Source organism: Aulonocara stuartgranti (genome assembly GCF_965226115.1).
Source record: "Aulonocara stuartgranti genome assembly, chromosome: 18".
NCBI lineage: Eukaryota > Metazoa > Chordata > Actinopteri > Cichliformes > Cichlidae > Aulonocara > Aulonocara stuartgranti.
Window position 1 is genome coordinate 31941451 of NC_138954.1, and position 25491 is coordinate 31966941.

Consider the following 25491-nt stretch of genomic DNA (forward strand, 5'->3'; position numbering starts at 1 on the left):
AAACATTCCTCAGATGTTTTGGTACATTCTGATGTCACATGCCAAAGGTGCTCTATTGGATTGAGATCTGGTGACTGTGGAGGATATTTGAGTGGAGTGAACTCACTGTCATGTTCAAGTAAACAGTCTAAGATGATTTGGTCTTTGTGACATGGTGTGTTACCCCATCAGCAGCCTGAACCATTGATATGAGGAAGCTCTGCTTTCATGTTGGTCACACCAAGTTCTGACCCAACACTCTGAGTGCTGCAGCAGATATTGAAACAAATCATTTCTTGCAATTTTTCTCCAATCTTCTATTGTGGCCTTCAGCTGCTGTAGTCCATCTGCTTCAAGGTTCTCTGTGTTGCGTGCTGATGCTGATGTATGCTTTTCAGCATACCTTAGTTGTAATTCAATTCAATTCAATTTTATTTATACAGCCCCAAACCACAATAACAGTCACCTCAAGGGGCTTTATATTGTAAGGTAGACCCTACAATAATACACACAGAGAAAAACCCGACAATCACATGACCCCCTATGAGCAAGCACTTTGGTGACAGTGGGAAAGAAAAACTTTTAAACTTTTAACAGGAAGAAACCTCGGACAGAACCAGGCTCAGGGAGGGGCGGCCATCTGCCGCAACCAGGTTGAAGTGAGAGAAGGAAGCAGTTGTAAGCTAGTAAGAAGTAGTTGTTTAAGTTCACTCTCAAGTTCACGTTTTAACCCAACCCACAATCTCTTGCTAACCTTCAGCAAGCTCAGCGAGCGGTTGTGGCTCGGGTGGGTTCCACCAGTTGGAAGGTAGGTGGTTCACTCTTCAGCTTCTTCAGTCCACATGTCAAAATGTCTTTGGCTAAGGAAATTGAATGCCATACTGTCCCCAGTGGATCCATCAGAGTGTGAATGTGTGTGGTGGTTAGAAAGTACTTAAAAGAACACCAACAGAGTAGAAGACTGCTAGTAATTACCACCATATTTTCAATATAACAGATTTAGTTTACATTTATTAATGATGATGATTATAGTAGTATAGGATCTTCTACATTCAGGTGTTCATTCCTGCAGTAGGATTTCAAAGGTGCAAGGTGCACAGAAACTGACATATACCAAAATGACTCCACCATTCTGCATTCACAGTGCTGTTATTAAAAAGTCAGCAACTAATCTTGAACTAGTCAACTTAAACAGCAACGACTTCACAAAGCCAGACTGCAGATTTTGGTTTATTTTTTCAGTGTTTCAAATCTGACTGATGCCATCAACAGAATGTGTTCAACATAAAACATAGAGGTTTTGGAAAATCTGTATTTTGTTTTCAAGAGATATCAGCTGAAGTTGAACTAGTGTTTGCCTTACTTTTTCTCACTTTTTCATAATTTACAAGTCATTAAGAATACATTCTTACATATATTTACAGTGGCGGCTTGGAAAAAGGCAAATATCCTTTAAGAAATTAGAATAACGCTAAAAAGAAGTTTCCATAAAATTTAAGTTTCCATGTTATATTTGTAACAAATTCATGGCGATATTTATCATTTAGAGTACAGTCAAGTGGAAAAAGAATTTTTTCTGTGGTCTGTAAGGGATTTGAACCCTAACCTTGTGATTACTTCATAGGAACTAGAAGTGACATGAATGTGGCAGTCTAAAGCCAGGCATTGTCCTCGTGAGTTGAAATAACTGCTCTTGAACGGTTGATGTGCATATGATTAGCTGAGTATATTAAGCAGACAAATTTAAAGATTCATTCACTCATTCATTCGTTCTTTGAATCCTGTGGATGTGTCAGCTTTGTTTTAGTGAGGCTAAAGGCAGGAGGTCCTGACAGAGTTGTCAGGAATATTTTTGGGCTTAGACGGTGAAGATGTGCCTGGAACATCAGCATCTGTTCTCTGGGAAGCAGGGAAAGCTGTGATGAGAGGTAAAACAATTTCATTCTCATGAGATAAAAAGAAAAGAGTAAACAAATGTATTCAGGAATTAGAAGAAATCATCAAATCCTTAGAAGAAGTCTGTCTCCTGCCTGTGACAGGAAATGCTGAACAAAATACATACAGCAAATCTAGAATTAAATAAAATTATTAACAGAAAATTTTAATATGAAATCTTTTCTTGCAAATATTTGAACATGGTAATAAATCAGGTTGATCTTAAGTGAACCAGAGAAAGTGAAAATAAAGAAAGAAAAAACGACCAAGGACTTATCTGGGAACAGTATATGACCCTAAAAGAATAAATAACACCTTCAGAGACTTTTACAAGACTTTATATTCACTTCTGTAAACCCATCCAATGACGAAATTGATCAGTTTCTTGATGTTTCTTGACATAAACCTTCTGAAATTATTAGACAGTCAAGCAATAGCACTGGATTTACCACTGACATGAGGAAAACTCCAGGAAGCCACTGTTTACCCAATAATAAGGCTCCAGGTCCAGATGGATTTCAAGCAGATTTCTACAAAGAATTTTGGACAATTCTGGCACCAGTATTCCATGGAATGTTGCAGGAAATCAAGGAAAATGGCACACTACCACTAAATATGAATTCTACCAAAATTTGTCCCCTGCTACAACCAGGAAGACCCTGTATTTCCTACCAGCTATCGCCCAATATCACTTAAAATAATCTGCAAAGCTCTCTCAAAAAGATTAGTGAAGATAACCCCCTTTTAATACATCCTGACCAAACTGGTTTTGTAAAATCATCCTCCAATAAAATTATAATTCATGTTGGCAGTAATGACACTCGGTTACGTCAATCGCAGGTCACTAAATTTAATGTCTTTAATGTCAGACTGTAGACTTTATCAAAGTAGACGTCTTTCTGAAAGCGCTGTAACTAAGTTTAAGAATATAATCCACTCACTTTTATCATCTTCAATGCCCTGTACCAACACAGAGCAGCTACCTGAATGCTACTCCCACAGAGGTTGATTATCTTGCTTATAACTTTGCCTCCACACCTCGTATGACTCTAAATACTAGATCCTGTGAAAAATAAGGCTTCAAATCAGAAGTACTTGACTCTGTGGTATAATTTTCAAACACGTAGCTTAAAGCAGATGACTCGTAATCTGGAAAGGAAATGGTGTATCACAAATTTAGAAGATCATCATTTAGCCTGGAGAAATAGTTTGCTGCCCTCCACAAAGACAGAACATCTTACTATTCATCACTGATTGAAGAAAATAAGAACAACCCTCGGTTTCTCTTCAGCACTGTAGCCAGGCTGACAAAAAGTCAGAGCTCTGTTGAGCCAACCATCCCTTCAACATTAACTAGTAATGACTTCATGAATTTCAAAAATACAATTTTTATCATTAGAGAAAAAATTACTAATAATCATCTCACAGATGTAATATTATCTACAGCTACTTTCAGCACCATTGATATTCATTTAGTCTTTTTCTCCAATTGATCTTTCTGAGTTAACTTCAATAATTACTTCTTCCAAACCATCAACGGGTCTTTTAGACCCCATTCGTACAAAACTGCTCAAAGAAGTCCTGCCATTAATTAATGCTTCGATCTTAAATATGATCAACCTATCTCTAATAATCGGCTATGTACCACAGGCCTTCAAGCTGGCTGTAGTTAAACTGTCTTGACCCAGAACCCATTAGCCAATTACAGAATAGACTTTATTCTATTTGATACATTAGTTAAACAATATGGATTATCAAAACTGGATTTGTTGAATGTCAAAAAAGTAAATCTATTTTGAAAACGAAATTTAAGCCTAATCAAGTGAAATTGCAAACAAGAAAATGTGGTACAATTCCTTTATCTCAAAACCCCCAAATTACTGTCTAAAATATACAGGACACTCTCCAGAATGGATGAATCAATATCCTTTCCTATTGCAAAATGGGAGTCGGAAAACTTCAAAGCTTCTGGTCTCAGATACGCTTGAAACCTTTAAATCGATTAGAAATCCCAGTCTACAGTTACTACAATGCAAAATACTACATAGAGTGCACTACACAGGTCAAGAGAGCGTAGTTGTCCCCTGCTTTGGTGATTGTTTTTAATGTGGTGGGGGGGTTGGGGTAGTTTTTTTTGCTTGTTTTTTTCAGCATCTGTCAGATCTGGAGTTTATAAATTAAAAAGTAATACTTGCAAAGCTTGACTGGGAACGATTGCAGTTAGTGTGATTTGAGCAAAAATAGGAAGCAACCTCCTTGTGATTAAGATATATCTGTGTATGCTCGGTGATTCTATTGAATTATTTCACTGGTCACTCTCAGGCTTTGGGCAACTCAGTCGCAAAGCAGCTGCACAGGTTGCCAGGTGGGTGTCTTCAAAAAAAAAAAAATCACCTATTTTTGCTCTATAGTGACTGAATCATAAACTTAAAATGAAAGTCTGTCTTTGTAAAATCCATTTGATCTGTTTGTGGTGATTACAAAAACAGTCTGACTACAGCAGAGGAAGTTTGGGGTGGGGTGAATTTCATAGAATGAATGCAGCTGTGAGAGGCTTTAAATAGACCAACAAATCACTTCAGTGAGGTGTGATGGGTGTAAGAATTTGCTACCAAGAATAGCATCTAATAATACCCTGCCTGAACTGACAGACACAATATCATTAATACAACCAATACTCTCAGAAATATGTTTTTGTACTTGCAATAAGAATGGAACTAAAATCCTTGAGGTGGTGATGCAGTATAGCCTCCTCCTGGCATTGATTTGCATATGGCCAGGTGTCAAAATGTTTTCAAATTAAACTAAGAAACAGAACATTTCAGGATTGCAGTTTTAAAATCCAAGTGTTCAGAAGGCTATCCTGTGGATGATTTCAGTATTACTATCAGTCACAGGTTAATGTTCAAACATCTTTCAGTGTACTCAGAATTTAATTAGACATATTTGAAAATTTTATTTGAATGTAATTTTGCTCATGCTTAAACATTCTAAATATTTTCAAGTTTTAATTTCATATATACAAATGTCATTCTCGCTCCCGCTTTCTCTCTTTACAGTATAATCATCATCTATAAGGATTCATAATCTACAAACTGTGAGTGTGAAGAAGATTCAACCACATGTAAAATCAAAAGTGGAACTTCCTGTATAATAACTGAAAAAATAAAACTGTTATTAGAAAGTGTATTAGAAGCCCATGGCTCCAAGTCGTCTGTCAATTGTTCACCATCAGTACAAGCTTTGGTTCAGTGAGTCATTCCAAAACACTGACCACTACTGAATCACCAAACTAAATCCAACCTCTTCCCAGAAAAACAACCTCACCTAGAATCAAAGGGGGGTCATTTAATTCCTGGAGTTTAGGCTGTAAATCAATCTCTCTGTGCCCCTTTGATTGGCTTTGTCAAGTCTTTACCTTACAATATAAAGCATGTTTAGTTGACTGCTGTTGTGATTTGGCACTATATGAACTTCTAATTGTTCTCACACAATCTCACAAATCTTTTGAAACAGTTGTATCTGTCAAAACCAGATTCACTCCACACTCCACAAAACAAAAAACAGAATGTTCAGGGCTTGGAAAAGCTTTTTAATCCCACGGGGCTGTGTTGGAAATGTAAAGACCAAAAAAGATGTATACAGTGTCATGCACAAGATTAAAGCCGATCTATGACTGATAGTGTTCATTGCGTGTTTTTTCTATCCAATGTTTTTACTGCATTGGGAGTGTGTTTGGGATCATTGTCAGACTGAAAAATGAAGCTGTTACCAATCGGACACTTTCCAGGTGGGACTGCAGAGTGGATCAGCTAATAGCTCACTGGAAATCACCTTGAGCTAGGTGCCTTTTGTATGCTTTGAATGATTCATAGGTCAGTCTTCAGCGGCTTAACAACAACAACAACAACAACAAATAACTTTCCTTTGAAAATAGTCTGTTACAATGACTTGACTGAAAAAAACTAACAAAGCAGTCTAAACCTTCAGAAAGCCTAAAAACCTGTTGCTCACGACGAGCCTTTAAAATAACAAAAAAATAAGCAAAGTGTTAAAACAAACGGGGTGGCTCAAGTCTTTAGCAATGCATGTCTCAATCTTTAATTGACTTAATACTATCCAATTTCACTTTTTACTGATCCAATATAATTCTAAAAGCTAAAACATGAACAAATTTGAGAAAAATGTGAAAGGACACACTTTCCTGAGTATCTGAAAGTCCGACATATATTAGTCTCATACTATAGCAGGTCTGTTTTCAAATTGCCTGTCATTCCATGTGAAACTATTTCAGCTTAACATGGTTATTGGCCCACATTTAATCTGAAATTACTTTCCCTTAGATTGTTTTCAGTCGCTGGTATCAACCTTGTGTGCAGAGCTGTGCACTCTGAAGTGCATCAGCTGTAACGAGTCTTTATGAACATCATTCGCGACAAGTGTGAACGGTTCTGAGTTGTATTTTAGAAATGACATCTGTGATGTATTTTTAAACTTCCTTTAATATTGTGTCTCGTGTGTAACACAAACATGTGTTTAAGACAACCTGCAAACTGTGCCTAACTGGGTGAAAACTGTATAATGTTTTGCTAAGATTCCATCTGCTCTGTGGGCTGCTGAAAGTTGGACTGCTGACAAGGAGAAAAGTCCAAGCTATGGAAGTGCACTGCCCATGGCAAAAATGACTGAGTCATTGTAGACTATAAGTAAATAAGGTGGCAATTTGTGCCTTTCAAGTGTCATTCTGTCCTTTTCTCCCCTTCTGCCCAGGCAGTAAATGGAATCTGGTTTCCATCCATGACCAGTCCCCACTTGGAAGAAGAATTCAGTGCAAGAGATGACAGGAAAAAAGTGTGGCAGAATTAGAGATAGAGAAGCTATGTTTGGGTGAGTCACAGATGAGTTATGCTTCAGAAAGTTCCTGGCGGTGTTCCCAAAAATCACATTATTTGGACATGAGAGGTGGAGACAAACAAGCAGAGAGGGCAGCCAGACATCATCTCATGACCATGGAGAGCCCTGTCATAAGTGATGAAAATGATGGTGGTTACCAAGTGTGTGTGTGTGTTATCAGGTCAGGGTGGTGCCCTTGGCCTTGTAAGGTAGGGTTATCTGGGGTTATATATTTGATCCCAGCTTTGCCTGCAGGTCTACCAGCTGCTTTCTCTTCACCTGGCCTCTGTAAGTCTGGTTATACTTTGCATGCTGTTATCATAGTTTATTTTCCCATTGTCTAAACTAAACAGGTTTAAATGTGGTGTTATAAGGTCTCCTGGTCCTATTTAACACTTAGCTAACACTGGACTGGTGTACTTTGTATGGCTGTGGTAGGTTATCTACTAATCTAGAAGGTTACTGGTTCGATCCCTGGCTGCTACATGCCAAAGTGGGCAAGAGACTAAACCCCGAGTTGCTCCCATCTGAGTGTGAATGTTAGATAGAAAGCACTAAGATGTAGAAAAAATACTTGGGTGACTGAGACACGTTGTATTCAGCACTTTAAGTGCTTAAGTATTGTAGAAAAGCACTTCATAAGATCCAGTCCATTTACATGACCCAAAAGGATGTTGCAGAATCTCATTAAACACTCTTTTTCTCTGGTTACTGCAGGTGAATCATCATTTCATACAGTGAAGTCTGAGCTCACTTGTCATCTGAGTTGAACCCACTGGTAAATGATCTTTCTTTTTATAACAACTTATATTACAGAGTCAATTATATGGCAATTATATATTTCCATCAGTGGAAATTCTATATATGGTTTGGACAAAGAAAATAAGTTAGATTTTCATTTGCATAAGTATGGAGTGCAGTAAATTTTTAAAGAAAAGAAAGAAAAAGTATCAAGCTCTGAACCAACTCTTTGCATGTATATTAGTGCTGTGATGGGGGATGCAGAGATGTCTGTGTTTGGGGCGGCTGCCCAGTACCTAAGGAAGTCGGAGAAGGAACGTATGGAGGCCTCGACGCGTCCTTTTGACATTAAGAAGGAATGCTTTGTCCCTGATCCAGTAGAAGAGTTTGTGAAGGCAACCATCACCAGCCGAGATGGAGACAAGGTCACTGTAGAGACCCAGAATGGGAAGGTTAGTTCGTTGCTGTTTTTAGCATTTTGTTTGCACAGTGAGATTGCGGTTAAGTCAAATATAATCTTACTTAGCCTACCTTACATACTGTAGTGGTAGGCAATCGATTGCCTGGTCCACTTGATCGTTCAGTACACCACTCTGTACCATAAAACTAAATCTATCAGGTGATTTTGATGAACTGGAGCCACTCCAGTAACCAGGTCAGTTAGAGCAGCACAGGAAACACATTAGATGTGAGTGCATATGAGTGCATGTCTGGGAGAAAGTGATAATCTGAGTGTAAATCTATGAATGATTTAAAGTGTTGTCCTTAAGTGAGTGTCAGGACAAGTTCAAATGGAAGCCTGTCTACTAGTGCAATTAAAGTCTCCGCTCACAGCACAGAGCAGCTGAGTGATGAAGCGAGGTATTGCTGCCATCTGGCAATGACAGCCTGTGGTATGCACTGTAACACTACACAAGTAATGCTGACAATAACAGGGCAGAACAAGCAGGTAACACAGACAACAGGAGGTTAATGTTTGGTTTCATAACCCAAATCATCAAAACACATTCTATTTTCTTCCTTCCAGACTGTGACTGTCAAAGACTTGCAGATTCTGCAACAAAATCCTCCAAAGTTTGACAAGATTGAAGACATGGCCATGCTGACCTTCCTCCATGAACCAGCTGTGCTGTTTAATCTCAAAGAGCGTTATGCAGCATGGATGATCTATGTGAGTAGTTAGCAAGTCAAAAACAAGGAAAACCTGGTAAAACCTATTTGCAGTCATTTACATCTGGTGCTTTCACCAGATGAGGAGCAGCAAAATGTTCTGAAAAGAACAGGAATGAGATGGCATTGATTAAATCAGACACAGCATGAAACTGAAGAGATTGCATATAAGTGGGTTGCAAAGAGGATAGCAGATGTGTAAGAACTGTAGGCAAGCAATAAGCGATCGGCTGGGGAACGTTGGCACGAAGATGACCTATGAACTGTGGTTAAGCTTGATATTGGGGGCTGCCAGAAATATTCAGAAGCTTCATTTTTTCTAACTTTAGCAAATACTGTATTCCATTAACTAGGAATGTACTTAAAATGTTAACATAGAAGCAAGAGCTTTCCCCCCCAAGCAGTCAAAGCCCTCAACTCACTACCACCAAAGGACTGATAAACACAAACACTTTTAAAAACACCTTACAATACTCACCAAAAAACTCAAAAACTTCCACAAATCTACTACAAACTAGGAACAATACGCTTATTTGCACACCTCAGTCACATAGTTACTGAACACATCTAAACTATACTATATTTGCACATTTTGCATCTTGCACGTCTTCGTCCTGTCTTGTGTACAATATCCTGACTCATAACTTGAACCTGGTATTCATTCCTACTGCACAATCATCTCACTTTACTATAATTGCACATGGCCACTTCATATTGCCTCTGTCCTGTCTTTGTTTATTGTGCATAGATATAGTTAGTAATAGTACTTTTTATCTCTTAACTTTACCCAAATTTAGTGAGTTATTACTTATTTGTAATTTCTAGTCTCATATCTGTTTTTAGATATGTTTTTTATATTCTTATAAATGCACCACGGGGGGCTTGGGGTGAAGTGGCATTTTAGTACACTGCATTGACAATAAAGACCTTGAATCTTGAATCTAGACACAACAATGTTCTAGGAGTTACCATCAAATGAGCGGCATGTCCAAAGCCTGAAGCAAATCCAAACAAAAAGTTTTAAATTAGAAATAGAAATGCATTTATGCCTTAACAGCAATGGTTTTCTTTATATTCTCAGACCTACTCTGGGTTGTTCTGCGTGACTGTCAACCCCTACAAATGGCTGCCAGTCTACAATCAGGAGGTGGTTCTTGCCTACAGAGGAAAGAAGAGGAGTGAAGCACCTCCTCATATCTTCTCCATCTCTGACAATGCCTACCAGTACATGCTGGCAGGTACAGATGGATATTAATAGATACAGTTTGGTTTAAGTTTTGGGACATATACTGACATAACCTTTGCAAACGTACTTTTTTGCAGACCGTGAAAATCAGTCAATTCTGATCACGTATGTAAAGTCTTGGATACACAACACAACATTATTCTACAATATGGTGCATTTACGTATTGATGAGTGACTTTGCAATTACAGTGGAGAATCTGGTGCAGGAAAGACCGTCAACACAAAGCGAGTAATCCAGTATTTTGCAAGTATTGCGGCTGGAAGTGTTAAGAAGGACACAAATGTCAAGGACAAGGTAAGCAGTAAACTCTGTCTTAGGTCCAAGAGCTCATCAATGCAAATGCAAAGTACCTCAAACACTATGTTATCAAAACATGTTAGGCTTTTTAAAATTGTTCTTCAGGGTAACCATGGACAACAAGTAGAGAAATAGATATTCTAATTGACACTAACCAAAAGAATTTTTCACTTTTAACCAGGGTGACAGGCTTGGATTGCTTCTCATCAATGATGATGGCTTAAGACCTGCAAAGACTACAAACGTTTCTCCTGATTTCATATAATCTGCTAGCAGAGATTCTTAATTAAAAGAAAAAGAAAAAGAAAAAAGAGATAACCTCTAAATATTCACACATTTAACAACCACAGTGTTCCTTTATGACAGGGCACCCTGGAGGATCAAATTATCCAGGCTAACCCTGCTCTGGAGGCCTTTGGCAATGCCAAGACCATTAGGAATGACAACTCCTCCAGATTTGTGAGTGGCAAATATTTTAAAACTGAACCATGAGTATTGTGAATATTATGTTTCTATGGAATTAGTCAGTAAGAGGAAGGTTTTTAAATGCAAATATTATCTTTTCAGGGTAAATTTATCCGAATTCACTTTGATACCAGGGGAAAAGTAGCCTCTGCTGATATCGAAACATGTAAGAACAAACATTCTTTCAACACTTATATAATATTTATTTTGTCAAACAGTCACACAGTATATTTAACACAAATACCTTCTACTTCACGTTTGTCAGACCTTCTGGAGAAGTCTCGTGTGATCTTCCAGCTCAAGGCAGAGAGAGATTACCACATCTTCTACCAGATTCTGTCCAACAAAAAGCCTGAAATCTTGGGTTAGTGCATGGAACGGTATAAAAAAATATAAAACATAGGTTCTATATTGTCACATGCCCACCTTTATCACCTTTTTTCACCTTGTGTCTTCCAGAGATGCTGCTGATCACCAATAATCCCTATGACTATGCCTTCATCTCACAGGGGGAAACCCAAGTGGCCTCCATTGATGACGCTGAGGAACTCATGGCAACAGATGTCAGGCTCTCACTTATTGCTATTTTATAACCTCTCATTTAATAAGTCCAGGTGTTGGTCTTATAGAGCACCGTAGAAGTTTTGGACCGATTACTTAAAGTGATATTTTCACTTTAAGGATGTTGAGACATTATTGTATGCTGTTCTACAGAGTGCCTTTGATGTATTGGGCTTTACGCAAGAGGAAAAGAACTCTGTGTACAAGCTGACTGGTGCCATCATGCACTATGGTAACATGAAATTCAAGCAGAAGCAGCGAGAGGAGCAGGCAGAGGCTGATGGCACTGAAGGTACAGTGTGGTTCTGTTTGGCACTTTGGCACAGAATCAAACCAATCAAAGTATTCTATTTTTTCTTCAGATGCTGACAAAGTTGCATATCTGATGGGCCTGAACTCTGCCGACCTCATCAAAGGTCTCTGTCACCCAAGAGTCAAAGTAGGAAACGAGTGGGTCACCAAAGGACAAAATGTGGCCCAGGTCAGAGAATAAGAGAAGGCATATTTCAATACAGTTATCTTTAAATGGTTAGATTTAGATTCAAAAATGAGGAATACACCCTCCTTGCTTTGTGGCTTCTTGTATGGTCCTTGTGTTCCCATTCCACAGGTGAACTATGCTGTTGGTGCTCTATCAAAAGCTGTTTATGAGAGGATGTTCCTGTGGATGGTAATGCGAATCAACCAGTCACTGGAGACCAGGCAGCCTCGCCAGTACTTCATAGGGGTGCTGGACATTGCCGGATTTGAAATCTTTGATGTGAGTAATCACAGTAAACTGCATCTCTCCCAACATAATATGTACAGAATGATTAAAATTGAATACATTTTCTTTCTTTCTTTCTTTACAGTTCAACACCTTTGAGCAGATGTGCATCAACTTCACCAATGAAAAACTGCAACAGTTTTTCAACCACCACATGTTTGTACTGGAGCAGGAAGAGTACAAGAAAGAGGGCATCGAATGGACTTTCATTGACTTTGGCATGGATCTGCAGGCCTGTATCGACCTGATTGAAAAGGTGAGACCCTGAACTATTACATGTTCAGCTCAAATATGGTATTTAAAAAAAAAACAAAACTCATATTTTGCCCTTTCACTCATAAATTGCAGCCCATGGGTATCATGTCCATCCTTGAAGAGGAGTGCATGTTCCCCAAAGCCAGTGATGCCACCTTTAAAGCTAAGCTCTATGACAACCACCTGGGAAAATCCAGCAACTTCCAGAAGCCCAGAGTTGTCAAAGGAAAACCAGAGGCTCACTTTGCCCTGGTTCACTACGCTGGAACTGTTGATTATAATATCAACAACTGGTTGGTGAAGAACAAGGATCCTCTGAATGAGACTGTTGTGGCATTGTACCAAAAGTCTACCCTCAAACTTCTTGCAACTCTGTTTGCAAATTATGCAGGAGCTGACTCAGGTACACCTGGCTGAATATCTAGTTTGAAGATATTTGTAGGGTTTCTTGTCTAGTACTAACAACACATATTTTCTCAACAGCTATGTCTGAAGCTGTCGAGGGAAAAAAAGAGAAGAAGAAAAAAGGATCCTCCTTTCAGACAGTGTCTGCTCTTCACAGGGTACTGCTTATGTTTTAGATTTCTTGGACTAAATGGTTTTTACATGCAACTATCATTAGTATTTCTAAATATCTGTTTTACCTCATTAAAGGAGAACCTGAACAAGCTGATGACCAACTTGAGGTCGACTCACCCTCACTTTGTACGCTGCATCATCCCCAACGAGACCAAGACTCCAGGGGCCATGGAGAACCCTCTGGTGATGCACCAGCTGCGCTGTAACGGTGTGCTGGAAGGCATCAGGATCTGCAGAAAGGGTTTCCCCAACAGGATCCTCTATGGAGATTTCAAGCAGAGGTATTACCTCATTAAGATCACAGGTTGGAAATGCTCCCACATGCGAGATACCCAGACCACAAGAAAAACAAACAATTTTTCATACTGTCTAAAATGTCTAATATATGAAATGGGATCTTGTTAGTGCTGTCAAGAACAATACTAGTGCTTGTGTAAAATATTTTACTGCAAAAATATTTACATTGACAGATATTGTGATATGCAGCCTAAATTAACAAAAAAAAAAAATCCCAAAACAAAACTGTAAAAGATTGCTGGAAAGGGCACCATATAGGCTTTGACTGATAGGAGCTCATGAGTAACTGGTTAGATGATTTTTTTTTCACATTAAAGTACGTTTCATTTGTAATTTAAACCAACCCCAATGAGCCACAATCTTTACAGATGTATTTCTAAAATATCCATGGTAAGTCTTTGAAGATTGAAAAATTGAAAAACTCATTTAGTTTGGAGAAGCTAGGTGAGTTACCTAAGTTGCTAGCTTTAAGCTCTTTAGTGCAAACCCGTACTCAATTTCTTGAAAAACTATAAAGAAAAATGCTTCCAAATGAGCAATAATTATCATGTCGTCAAGTTTTCAAAAAGAATAAAAAGTTGAAAAGTATATGAGTACATTAAAAGCACAGATTTTCATACTTAAAAATATTTGAAAGTAGTAAATTTACCTAATACATTAAGAAATTCACATTCTGTTTTTCAGACATGTATAAAGACCTCTTGTTGACTCTCACACCAATTCAGAAAGAATCAGACATTCCATTATGAAATTACATGAGTTCAGAGTATTGAAGTTTTTGCTTTTACTAATTATGCAGTAAAATATTTTTATACAAGAAGAAATCTGATATATTAGACACCTTAGACTAGAGAATATGAAAAACACTCGTGTGCTTCATTCTACTTTCAGTAGGGGTATCTCAAAACTTTGATAGCATTTCCACTGCACTATAAGCACAAGTTTACATCATTTTCTAGATATCGCATCCTGAATCCTGCTGCCATTCCCGAAGGCCAGTTCATAGACAGTAGGAAAGGAGCAGAGAAACTTCTTGGGTCTTTGGATATTGATCACAACCAATACAAGTTTGGGCATACAAAGGTATCTTCTCAGGTGTTACTCATATCATTAAAAATGTCCAAAAATAAAAACAGAATTTTGCAACCTTAAAACCCATTGCTGTTGTTAGGTGTTCTTCAAGGCTGGCTTGCTGGGTCTGCTTGAGGAGATGAGAGATGAGCGTCTTTCCAAAATCATCACAGCGATTCAAGCCAGATCCCGTGGTCTTTTGTCTCGCATTGAGTATCAGAAGATGGTGGAACGCAGGTATCTTCTACAGCCACGTGATACTGGTCATTAAACATTCAGTAGTTATTGTTTTGTGATTTTATGCTTAACTGAATCCCTAATTTACTTGAAAAAACTTCTAGAGATGCTTTATTAGTAATCCAGTGGAACATACGTGCCTTCATGGGGGTTAAGAATTGGCCCTGGATGAAGCTTTTCTTCAAGATCAAACCTCTGCTGAGATCTGCTGAGGCAGAAAAGGAGATGGCCAACATGAAGGAAGAATTCCTAAAACTCAAAGAAGCTTATGCAAAATCTGAAGCTCGAAGAAAGGAACTAGAGGAGAAAATGGTGACTCTTCTCCAAGAGAAGAATGACCTGCAGCTCCAAGTTCAAGCAGTAAGAATGACACCATAGTTATATATTGTTTTAAATGTGTCATTAAAGTGAGCACTAACAAGAATTCTATTTGGTAGGAACAAGACAATCTATGTGATGCTGAAGAAAGATGTGAGGGGCTGATCAAGAGCAAGATTCAGCTGGAAGCCAAAATCAAAGAGCTGACAGAGAGGCTGGAGGATGAGGAGGAGATGAATGCAGAACTGACTGCTAAGAAGAGGAAGCTGGAGGACGAGTGCACCGAGCTGAAGAAAGACATTGATGACTTAGAGTTAACTCTAGCTAAAGTGGAGAAAGAGAAGCATGCCACTGAGAACAAGGTATGACTAATTTGATATTTCTATTTCTGACAACAAGGGTATGAAAAAGAGTCATGTGTCTAAGCTGTGCACAGAATTTGTAATACCATCATTTACCTGCAACAGGTCAAGAACCTTGTTGAAGAGATGGCTGCTTTAGATGAGATCATTGCCAAGCTGACCAAGGAAAAGAAAGCTTTACAGGAAGCTCATCAGCAAACTCTGGACGACCTGCAGAGTGAGGAAGACAAAGTCAACACTCTGACCAAGGCCAAGGCTAAGCTGGAGCAGCAAGTGGATGATGTAAAATATAAACTTTTTGAAATTATGCTACTTAGATGACACTATATTGGGGATTAAGCTATTCAGAAATGCAATAATATTTCGTTTTGCCATAAGCTTGAAGGATCTCTTGAGCAAGAGAAAAAGATTCGAATGGACCTCGAGAGAGCTAAGAGGAAGCTAGAGGGAGATCTAAAGTTGACCCAGGAGTCTGTGATGGATCTTGAAAATGACAAGCAACAGCTGGAGGAGCGTCTGAAAAAGTAAGCATTCATCTCAACATTGTTCAGTCAGTATCATCACTGAATACCATGTACACTGTTTTGTTGCCTAACACTGACAAGAAAAAATGCTGCAGGAAAGACTTTGAAATCAGCCAGCTGAACAGCAAAGTTGAAGATGAACAGGCCATCATTATTCAACTGCAAAAGAAACTGAAAGAGCTACAGGTGACAAAATGTGCACTGTTTTTTGTCTTAACTGTATTTTTTAAAGTACTGACTCATTTCAACATGTTATTCTCACACCAGGCTCGTGTAGAGGAGCTGGAGGAAGAGCTCGAAGCAGAGAGAGCTGCTCGAGCCAAGGTGGAGAAGCAGAGAGCTGACCTGGCCAGAGAGCTGGAGGAGATCAGTGAGAGGTTGGAGGAGGCTGGAGGAGCCACAGCTGCCCAGATTGAGATGAACAAGAAGAGGGAGGCCGAGTTCCAGAAACTGCGCAGAGACCTCGAAGAGGCCACTCTGCACCACGAAGCCACTACTGCCACACTCAGGAAGAAACAAGCCGACAGTGTTGCTGAGCTGGGAGAGCAGATTGACAACCTGCAGAGAGTCAAGCAGAAACTGGAGAAGGAGAAGAGTGAGCTCAGACTGGAGCTGGATGATGTGGTCTCCAATATGGAACAAACTGTAAAGTCTAAGGTAAGTTTAAAAATGTGGTTGGTCACTTCAAATAACAGATTAACATCTAGACTGTCTGTGAACTGTTATATTTAGACTACACTGGAAAAGACCTGCAGAACTTTGGAGGATCAAATGAATGAATACAGGACCAAGTGTGATGAATATCAACGATCCCTTAGTGACTTAACCACTCAGAAAGCCAAGCTTCAAGCAGAGAATGGTTTGTATTATCCTGTGTTCACTTAAAATGTCATACGCATTTAATACAAAACAATGGAATATAATGAACTTGAACCTCTGCAGATGAGCTTTTAAGACAGATGGAAGAGAAAGAATCTCTCGTTTCTCAGCTGACTAGAGGAAAGAATTCCTATAACCAACAACTTGAAGATATAAAGAGACAGCTAGAAGAGGAAATAAAGGTATGCAAAACTAGTATAGATCCAAATAAATTAAAAATAAAAACCCAAGCTGCAAGATAATTGCCCCCATTATACACATATTATATATATATATATCCATCCAGGCCAAGAATGCATTAGCCCATGCAGTGCAGTCTTCTCGCCATGACTGTGACCTGCTCAGGGAGCAGTATGAGGAGGAGCAGGAAGCTAAAGCTGAACTGCAGCGTGGCATGTCCAAGGCCAACTCTGAGGTGGCTCAGTGGAGAACCAAGTATGAAACTGATGCCATCCAGAGGACTGAAGAACTAGAAGAGGCCAAGTAAGTTAAATACAAACAAGAATATTAATCTAAACATTTCATTCATTTCATTTCATTTATTTATTCATTTTCAGGCACAACAAATACCTATATTGAACATAAAATACACAAAACAAAAAACAAAACTTGCCTGAAAAAGGAGTGGGACGAAGAAAACTTATTAAATCCCACCCCTATACTCACTCATCAACAAAAAAAAACAATAAACTTCCCGCAGCTACGCCCATCATTGCATACAGACCCATCAACAGCCCCGGGCAGATACAAGCATCTAAGCGGCAGCTCGCAACCAACAATTAGAGCCTTCATAACTGAATACAGAATATATAAATTATAAATTGCATTACCACAGGTAACAGGCAGTAATAACTACAAGTAACAGACACACATACATATACATACATATATATCTACACACACAAGTACATATATGTACATACATACGCACACTTTATTTTTTATTTTTTATTTTGGAATCCATACCAGCAATGGTAAGAGGACAGACATTACAGAGCACACTAAAACCCATCATTGAGTATACTGTGACCAGACCAACTGTTTGTAGAGAAATTTAAATCTATGAATATTTTTGCATTGTTTCAATTGTAAACTCAGACTGTTCCAGATTTTCACACCACATACAGACACACAAAAGCCTTTACGGGTTGTTCGAGTTCTGGGTAATTTGAATTCTCCAAAGCCTCTCACATTATAAACCTTTTCTCGAATTTCAAATCTAGTTTGTAAATTTGCCGGTAAAAGTTTAGTAAAAGCTTTATACAAAATTATGGATGTATTGTAATTAACCAGATCCTGGAATTTAAGTAACTTTGCCTGAAGAAAGAATTTGTGAGTATGTTCTAGATAACCAGCCTTGTGAATAATACGCAGTGCTCGTTTCTGTACTGTGACTAATGGATTAGTTGTATTTTTATATGTATTTCCCCACACTTCCACACAATATGTAAGATATGGAAGAACCAGGGTACAGTACAGAGTACGAAGTGCATCTTTATCAAGGAATTGTTTCACTTTGTTCAAAACTGCGAGGCTTCTGGAAATTTTGGTTTTTATGTGTCTGACGTGGGGTTTCCATGAAATTTTGTTATCAATTATAACTCCCAAAAATTTGTTTTCACTCACATTATCAATTGGTACACCTTCAATGATAATTGGTAATTCTACATTATATTTTAAATTACCAAAAAACATTGCTTTAGTTTTATTTATATTTAATGATAATTTATTTATGTCCATCCATTTTTTTATTAATTTTAGCTCCCTGTTTACAGTCATTACAAGATCAGTATAATCATCGCTACTGAAAAATATGTTGGTGTCATCTGCGAACAGTATGAGTTTAAGTACTTGAGAAACATCAAAAATATCATTTATGTATACATTGAAAAGTTTTGGTCCCAACACTGACCCTTGGGGAACACCACATGTAATACCAAGTTTCTCTGAGTGGTAATGCCCTATGCTAACATATTGTTCCCGACCTGTTAGGTAACTTTTTAACCAGTTACCAGCTTTCCCTCGAATACCATATCTTTCCAATTTATCCAGTAAAATTGAGTGATTGATTGTGTCGAAGGCCTTTTTGAGGTCAACAAAAATACCAACTGCATATTTATTTTTATCCAGTGTATCAGTAATTTCTTCTACTGCCTCAATTATCGCCATTGAAGTGGTTCTTTGCGTTCTGAAACCATACTGACCAACATTTATTATTTGATGTTTTTCAAGGAATTTTTCTAATCTTGAATTAAAAAGTTTTTCTAGAATTTTTGAGAATTGAGGCAGTAGAGAAATAGGCCTATAATTGGTAAAACTGTGTTTGTCATTACTTTTATATAGTGGTATTACTTTCGCAATTTTCATTTTTTTTGGAAAACAACCGGACTGAAATGATAAATTACAGATATATGTTAAGGGACTAGCAATATTCAGAATAACCTGTTTAACTACAGACATATTTATGTCATGATAATCCATTGAAGACTTACTTTTACATTTTAATGTGATATTTATTACTTCTTGCTCATTTGTAGCTGAGAGGAACAGTGAAAAGGGATTTGATTTTATATTACTGATATTTTCATTTTTATGACACGGGATGTCCGCTGCTAGTTCAAGGCCAACATTTATGAAGAATTTATTGAACCCATCGACAATATTACTCATGTTGTGATTTTCACCATTTGCATCAGTAAAATATTCAGGATATGATGTTCCAGAAGATCCTTGTTTAATTAAGTTGTTTAACACATCCCAAGTTCCTTTTATATTGTTTTTATTTTCAAATAATCTTCTTCTATAATAAAGTTGTTTGCTCGTTCTTATAATATCAGTCAATTTATTTCTATATGCTTTATATCTCTGTTCCACTTCTTTTGTTTTTACTTTGATAAACTGTTTATACAGATTGTTTTTCTTTTTGCAAGCATTAATAATTCCTTTTGTGAGCCAAGGACTTTTTATCTTTTTTTTCTTTGTCATGTGTTCGTTTACAGGACAATGTTTATTGTACCACATAGTAAAAATATCTAGAAAATTATCATAAGCCTTGTCCACATCTGACTCTTCATACACCGAACTCCAATCTTGTTGTGCTAAATCGAAATTGAAGGCATGAATTGCTTCTTCATTTATTGTTCGCTTTGCTATCATGATCTTGGTATCTATTTTTTTTAAATCACAGTCACACAAAGTAAAAACTGGTAAGTGGTCAGTTATATCACAGACAAGCAGACCACTATTAATTTGGAAATCCATGACATTAGTAAAAATGTTGTCAATAATAGTGGCGCTATGTGAAGTTATTCTGCTTGGCTTTGTTATTGTTGGATATAGTGATAAGCTGTACATTGTGTCAGTAAAGTCATCAATGGCTTTTAACCTTGTTGGATTTAGCAAATCAATGTTAAAATCACCACAGATAAATAGTAATTTTTGGTTCACCGAAGCAAACGTTTTTTCTATCAATTCATTAAAAGTGTCAATACTTGAACTGGGTGTCCGATATATACAACTTATTATAACATTTCTCTTTTTTTCATTCATAATCTCAATAGTCAAACATTCCAAAATTCCATCAATAGCCATAGACATAGTTGTTACAACATTATATTTTATAGAGTTATGAACATATATAGCAACCCCGCCGCCCGCCTTATTTAATCTATTCATGTATTTTAAATCATATCCATTCAAACAAAAATCTATTCCTTTATCGACATTGAACCAAGTTTCAGTGATGGCTATAACACTAAAGGGGCGAGAAAATTGTTGCAAATAGTCCTTAATGAAATCAAAATTAGAGTACATACTTCTGCTGTTAAAGTGAATTAATGAGAGCTTCCCGTCTAGGTTAATTTCTTTTTCATATTGTTCCTGAGTGAAATAATTACAATTTTTAACAAAAGAAGAGAGAAAGTTACTTTCAGAATCTATTTCTGGATCTATTATATTATGCTCCTTATATTCACAATCTAGATCAATTACTTTCTGTTGAAGAACTAATTTCAACGTGTCCATGTCATTTCCTGGTGTAATTGATACATTGGTGTCAGTTATACTTGTCCAGATCCTCCATGTTCCTCACTATCAGTACTTTTGCCTCTTCTGGTGTCCCGTTTAGCTTAATGAAAATCTTACAGTTTGTTACCCATGTATGTTGTATTTTACCGTTCTTCTTCAGTTGCCTTGCCTTCCTCGCGATGTCTGCGTTTTTTCGTGTCAGATGCTCATTAATGAAAACGTCCGTGCCTTTCAGTTTGCGTCCTTGTTTCAGCAGTGCGACCTTGTTCTTCCGATTGACAAATCTCATAATGATGGCCGGCAGTCTGTCACTCCTCCTGGGCAGTGAGTGACATGCTTCTATGTGCTCCAGGTCCATCTCTATCCCCTTGCTTTGGAGGAAGGACGCCACCTGTTGCTCTACCGAGCGGGTCTCCTCGTCGCTGGGCTCCCCGACGTTCCCAGCCACCGCGCGCGCATACGAGCGCGGCTTGATTTTAATACCGCTGATGACCACGTCGTTCGTACGGGTGTACTGCTCCAGCTCATCCACCCGCCGCTCGAGATCCATGATCCGTCTGTCCTTCTCGGCATTTTGGAGGCGTAGCTGTTTTACCTCCTCCAGAAGCCCCAGCAGAAGCCTCCTGCTGTGCCCTGACTGCGGCCACGTCTCCGCACAGCGCTCCGAGGGAGGTTTTAATGTCCTCAACCTCCTCTGGTGTTGGGCCTTTCTTGGGTGGCATACTGAAGCGAGAGCACGAGGCGGCCACCACGAGGGACCCGGAAGCGGAATTTCTGATGATGGCGCCTGGCTAGGCCTGCTGGCTGATGGTGGAGCCTGGCTGTGGCCTGCTGGCTGATGGTGGAGCCTGGCTGTGAAATATGATAAAGAGCTCAAAAGAAGAACAGTAAAGATAGGACCACCTGCTTTAAGGCCTTTTTATACCTTTTTTGCTATCAAATGGTGGCATGGCATGTTGTGCACGTCCCAATTTTTACAACCTGCTGCGCGGGTACCATGGATGGGTTGAAGACACGAGTGTTTGATCTTCAGTGCCATTTCAATAATGTATCAGTACAGAAGCTCTGAGATTTCCAGATGATAGGTAGAGAAGGTATACGTGATAAGGCGAGACCTTCTGGAGGAAACTTTGAAAACAGTTGGAATTTTTTTGTAGCTTTTTTTTTTTCTCCAATACCAACGCTGGTGCAGAAGATTTTGCTGAGTGGCGACAGCTGTGATGACGATAATTACGTCTTCAATGTTTTGATTTGAGCCGTTTTGATCAAGGAGTTCAAGTAATGAGCATACACCCCAATGTCCACAGTGCACGTGGTGTCCTTTGCTGGGTGTCGTTGGCCCAGAATGACAGAAAAACAACAATACTAGTTGGTTATATTCGAAAGTTAAAAAATGCCGCGTACATAGTTGACTTCTTGTGGTCACCTGAACAAATGTAAAATCTAACATTTTCTGAAAGGAAAGTGTTGTTCCTGAAGCTCCCTTTCAGGCAAAAACAAAATAAAACAAGCTTCTAATATGTAATTGGAAGCAAGCATAAACATACGTACGTCTGCAAGCCTTCGATAGATTTTTATATCTATAGAAGGCTACAGAGTACAAATGTTCAATAACTAAATAATGGCCCAAAATATAAAAACAGTTGTGTTTCACTTTTAGAAAGAAGCTGGCTCAGCGTCTGCAGGACGCTGAGGAGGCTGTTGAAGCAGTGAATGCTAAATGCTCCTCTCTGGAGAAGACCAAACACAGGCTGCAGAATGAGATTGAAGATCTCATGGTGGATGTAGAGAGGTCTAATGCTGCTGCCGCTGCTCTGGACAAGAAGCAAAGAAACTTTGACAAAGTATTTTTCATATTTTATCGTTAAACTACTGCAAACACATTAATCATTAAAATCATGCTTTCTGTTCTTCATGTTGAACTATAAACCTGGCATGTCTGTGACAAATAACTACCTCTTGCTTTGTCAAAGAGTTGTTACAGTGCAGATACAGGGGAAACTATGGAGAGGTCAGTGATTTAAGCCTAAATTCATACCATTTCTATCTCAATGTCTATCTCAGATTCTTTCTGAGTGGAAACAGAAGTTTGAGGAGTGTCAGTGTGAGCTGGAGAGCTCCCAGAAGGAGGCCAGGTCTCTCAGCACTGAGCTCTTCAAACTGAAGAACTCTTATGAAGAGTCTCTTGAACATTTGGAGACCATGAAGAGAGAGAACAAGAATCTTCAGGGTAACTGAACGCACATTCACAACACATGCACACACACACATACAGGTACAAAAGAAAAGTACACTGAACACAACCACTTTCATACACAGAGGAAATCTCTGACCTCACTGAGCAACTTGGTGAGGGGGGAAAAACCATTCATGAGTTGGAGAAGGTCCGTAAGCAGCTGGAGCAAGAAAAGAGTGAGATTCAGTCTGCCCTTGAGGAAGCAGAGGTGCGACTAAAACCTAATATCCTCCAGTCTCTTATGTATATATATTTATAACTTTAAAAAGAACAGTTCAAAATGTGATTTCACGACCGTCTTAGGGTTCTCTTGAGCACGAGGAGGGCAAGATTCTAAGAGCTCAGCTTGAGTTCAACCAAATCAAGGCTGACATGGAGCGTAAACTGGCTGAGAAGGATGAAGAGATGGAGCAGAGCAAGAGAAACCTGCAGAGGACCATCGACACCCTGCAGAGCTCTCTTGAAGCTGAGACTCGCAGCAGGAATGAGGCTCTGCGGCTGAAGAAGAAAATGGAAGGAGACCTGAATGAGATGGAGATCCAGCTAAGCCAGGCCAACAGGCAGGCAGCCGAGGCCCAGAAACAGCTTAAGGCTGTTCATGCGCATCTGAAGGTAAACTAAAAAGTAATTATTTCTCATGTTTCTATTTCTGTAATGGATTATTTATAACCAGAGGATCAAACATTTTTCTAGGACACACAACTTCAGCTGGACGACTCTCTGCGAGCCAGTGATGATATGAAGGAAAACATTGTCATTGTTGAGCGACGCAACACCCTGCTTCAGGCTGAAGTGGAGGAGCTGAGAGCAGCTCTGGAGCAAACAGAGAGAAGCCGCAAACTTGCAGAGCAAGAGCTGCTGGATGTTACAGAGAGGGTGCAGCTACTGCACTCACAGGTGACACAGACAGAAAGGTTCATATTAAATTGCTGACCAAAGGTACTGCATATCATACGACATCATTTGTCTTTGTTTATTGTATGCAGAACACCAGCCTGATAAACCAAAAGAAGAAGCTGGAGGCTGATACATCCCAGCTTCAAACTGAAGTGGAGGAGGCAGTGCAGGAGTGCAGGAATGCAGAGGAGAAGGCCAAGAAGGCCATCACTGATGCTGCCATGATGGCAGAGGAGCTGAAGAAGGAGCAGGACACCAGCGCTCATCTGGAGCGAATGAAGAAGAACATGGAGCAAACCATCAAAGACCTGCAGCACCGCCTGGATGAAGCTGAGCAGATCGCCATGAAGGGAGGCAAGAAGCAGGTGCAGAAGCTCGAGGCCAGGGTGAGCACTTCTTTTACATATCTGTGTTATTTCTGGGAAATTAAATTTTTCAATTCTTGAAAGAAATTCTTTGGAGAGTTATCTGTATTTCATGTCCCCAACCAGGTAAGGGAGCTTGAAAATGAGGTGGAAATGGAGCAGAAGAAAAGCAGTGATGCTGTGAAGGGGGTGCGTAAATATGAACGTCGCATCAAGGAACTCACCTACCAGGTTTGTGGAAACTATCAGCATCCTTTTCCCAGGTTGAATTAAGCATTTTTTGTAAGTTTGAAACCATCCATCCATTTATTTTCTTCACTACTTATCTGCTTTAGGGTTATGGGAGTGATTGACAGAGCCCTTACAGAGTAAACCCTAAACAGGTTGCCAGTCTTTCACAGGCCAAATGTGTAACCTTGTTTCTCATTTCCACAGACTGAAGAAGATCGCAAGAACATCGTGCGGCTTCAAGATCTAGTGGACAAGCTGCAGCTGAAAGTTAAAGCCTACAAAAGATCTGCAGAGGAGGCTGTAAGTGTGGTAATGTTTGAGGTGAAGTCTACACGTGGTGTCGTCTTCTGTCTCCAAATACTCAGGTTTGTTTCATTAACCTTAACAGGAAGAACAGGCCAATGTTCATCTTGGCAAGTTCCGCAAGATGCAGCATGAGCTGGAGGAGGCTGAAGAGAGAGCTGACATCGCTGAGTCTCAGGTCAACAAGCTTCGTGCCAAGAGCCGCGATGTCGGATCCAAGGTTTGACACATGCACTTTGCAGCATCTGACCCTGACACGTGCTGCCCTCTAGTGGCTGCATTTAACTCTTTTGCTGCTCTGCTGTTCGTTCTTTAGCACAGATAGAGTATGTGTTCTGTCAGTTGATATCACTTTGTAATTATATATATATATAGTTGCTTTGTTGCACTAAAGCTGCACTAATCTGGAGCCCTGACAGCTGTTTCTCTTCTTCTTTTCCAACCTCCCCCGGCTGCTACAGAAAGGGTTTGATGAGGAGTGAAGCTTTGGAGTCAACAGAAACCCCTTTGTCTGCTGTGTGTTATAGATCCCCTCAACTATCACTATTTACAGCCTGCAGTGCTAATAAAATCTCATTAAGCTGTTGCACAACATTGTATTCGTTCTGTTTTTCTCAAAGTGGGTTCATGACAAATTGTACAAGACTTGAATGACCTCTAACACATGCAATATAATGCAGTAGTACATTAACTGGTAGTTAAAAACATAAAATTGTAGATATACCTATTAATGGTGAAAATGCAGCTACAATGTTCTAGATGCTAAAAAATATTGATGTCAAATACATTTGAAGGCGTCCTCCCTTCACTTGCATTTACAGTAAATAAGTATCTTAGAAGTAGATTATAACATAAAC

General features: G+C 39.0%; 1 protein-coding gene across 3 annotated transcripts; it reads left to right on the forward strand.

Annotated features, from left to right (window-relative positions):
• The first annotated feature begins 7521 nt into the window (after positions 1-7521).
• Positions 7522-25220, forward strand: LOC309693904 (myosin-7-like). Of its 3 annotated transcripts, XM_082513535.1 has the most exons (38): positions 7522-7585; positions 7793-8000; positions 8576-8719; positions 9800-9956; positions 10042-10069; positions 10154-10259; positions 10629-10721; positions 10830-10893; positions 10993-11091; positions 11187-11290; positions 11442-11580; positions 11651-11769; positions 11899-12048; positions 12140-12310; positions 12403-12712; positions 12793-12872; positions 12964-13169; positions 14145-14268; positions 14357-14493; positions 14598-14853; positions 14931-15173; positions 15279-15455; positions 15552-15697; positions 15793-15883; positions 15965-16354; positions 16430-16556; positions 16640-16758; positions 16863-17059; positions 22263-22446; positions 22667-22832; positions 22922-23046; positions 23142-23450; positions 23532-23735; positions 23825-24121; positions 24227-24331; positions 24536-24631; positions 24720-24854; positions 25096-25220. In XM_082513535.1, the coding sequence occupies exons 2-38, from the start codon at positions 7800-7802 to the stop codon at positions 25114-25116; spliced, it is 5820 nt and encodes a 1939-aa protein (XP_082369661.1). In that variant the 5' UTR covers positions 7522-7585; positions 7793-7799; the 3' UTR covers positions 25117-25220. The 3 variants fall into 3 exon arrangements, with proteins under 3 accessions (XP_082369661.1, XP_082369662.1, XP_082369663.1); XM_082513536.1 differs by lacking the exons at positions 11187-11290; positions 11442-11580; XM_082513537.1 differs by lacking the exons at positions 7522-7585; positions 7793-8000; positions 8576-8719; ... (3 more) ...; positions 10629-10721; positions 10830-10893 and having other exon boundaries at positions 11023-11091; positions 11237-11290.
• The last annotated feature ends 271 nt before the right edge of the window (positions 25221-25491 follow it).

Coding starts and splice junctions, on each gene's coding strand:
- LOC309693904 (XM_082513535.1), top strand. CDS start 7,800: ATGGGGGATGCAGAGATGTCTGTGTTTGGGGCGGCTGCCCAGTACCTA. Junction 10,894..10,992: donor CTCTGCTGATATCGAAACAT/GTAAGAACAAAC, acceptor CACGTTTGTCAG/ACCTTCTGGAGAAGTCTCGT. Junction 14,494..14,597: donor CAGAAGATGGTGGAACGCAG/GTATCTTCTACA, acceptor AAAAACTTCTAG/AGATGCTTTATTAGTAATCC.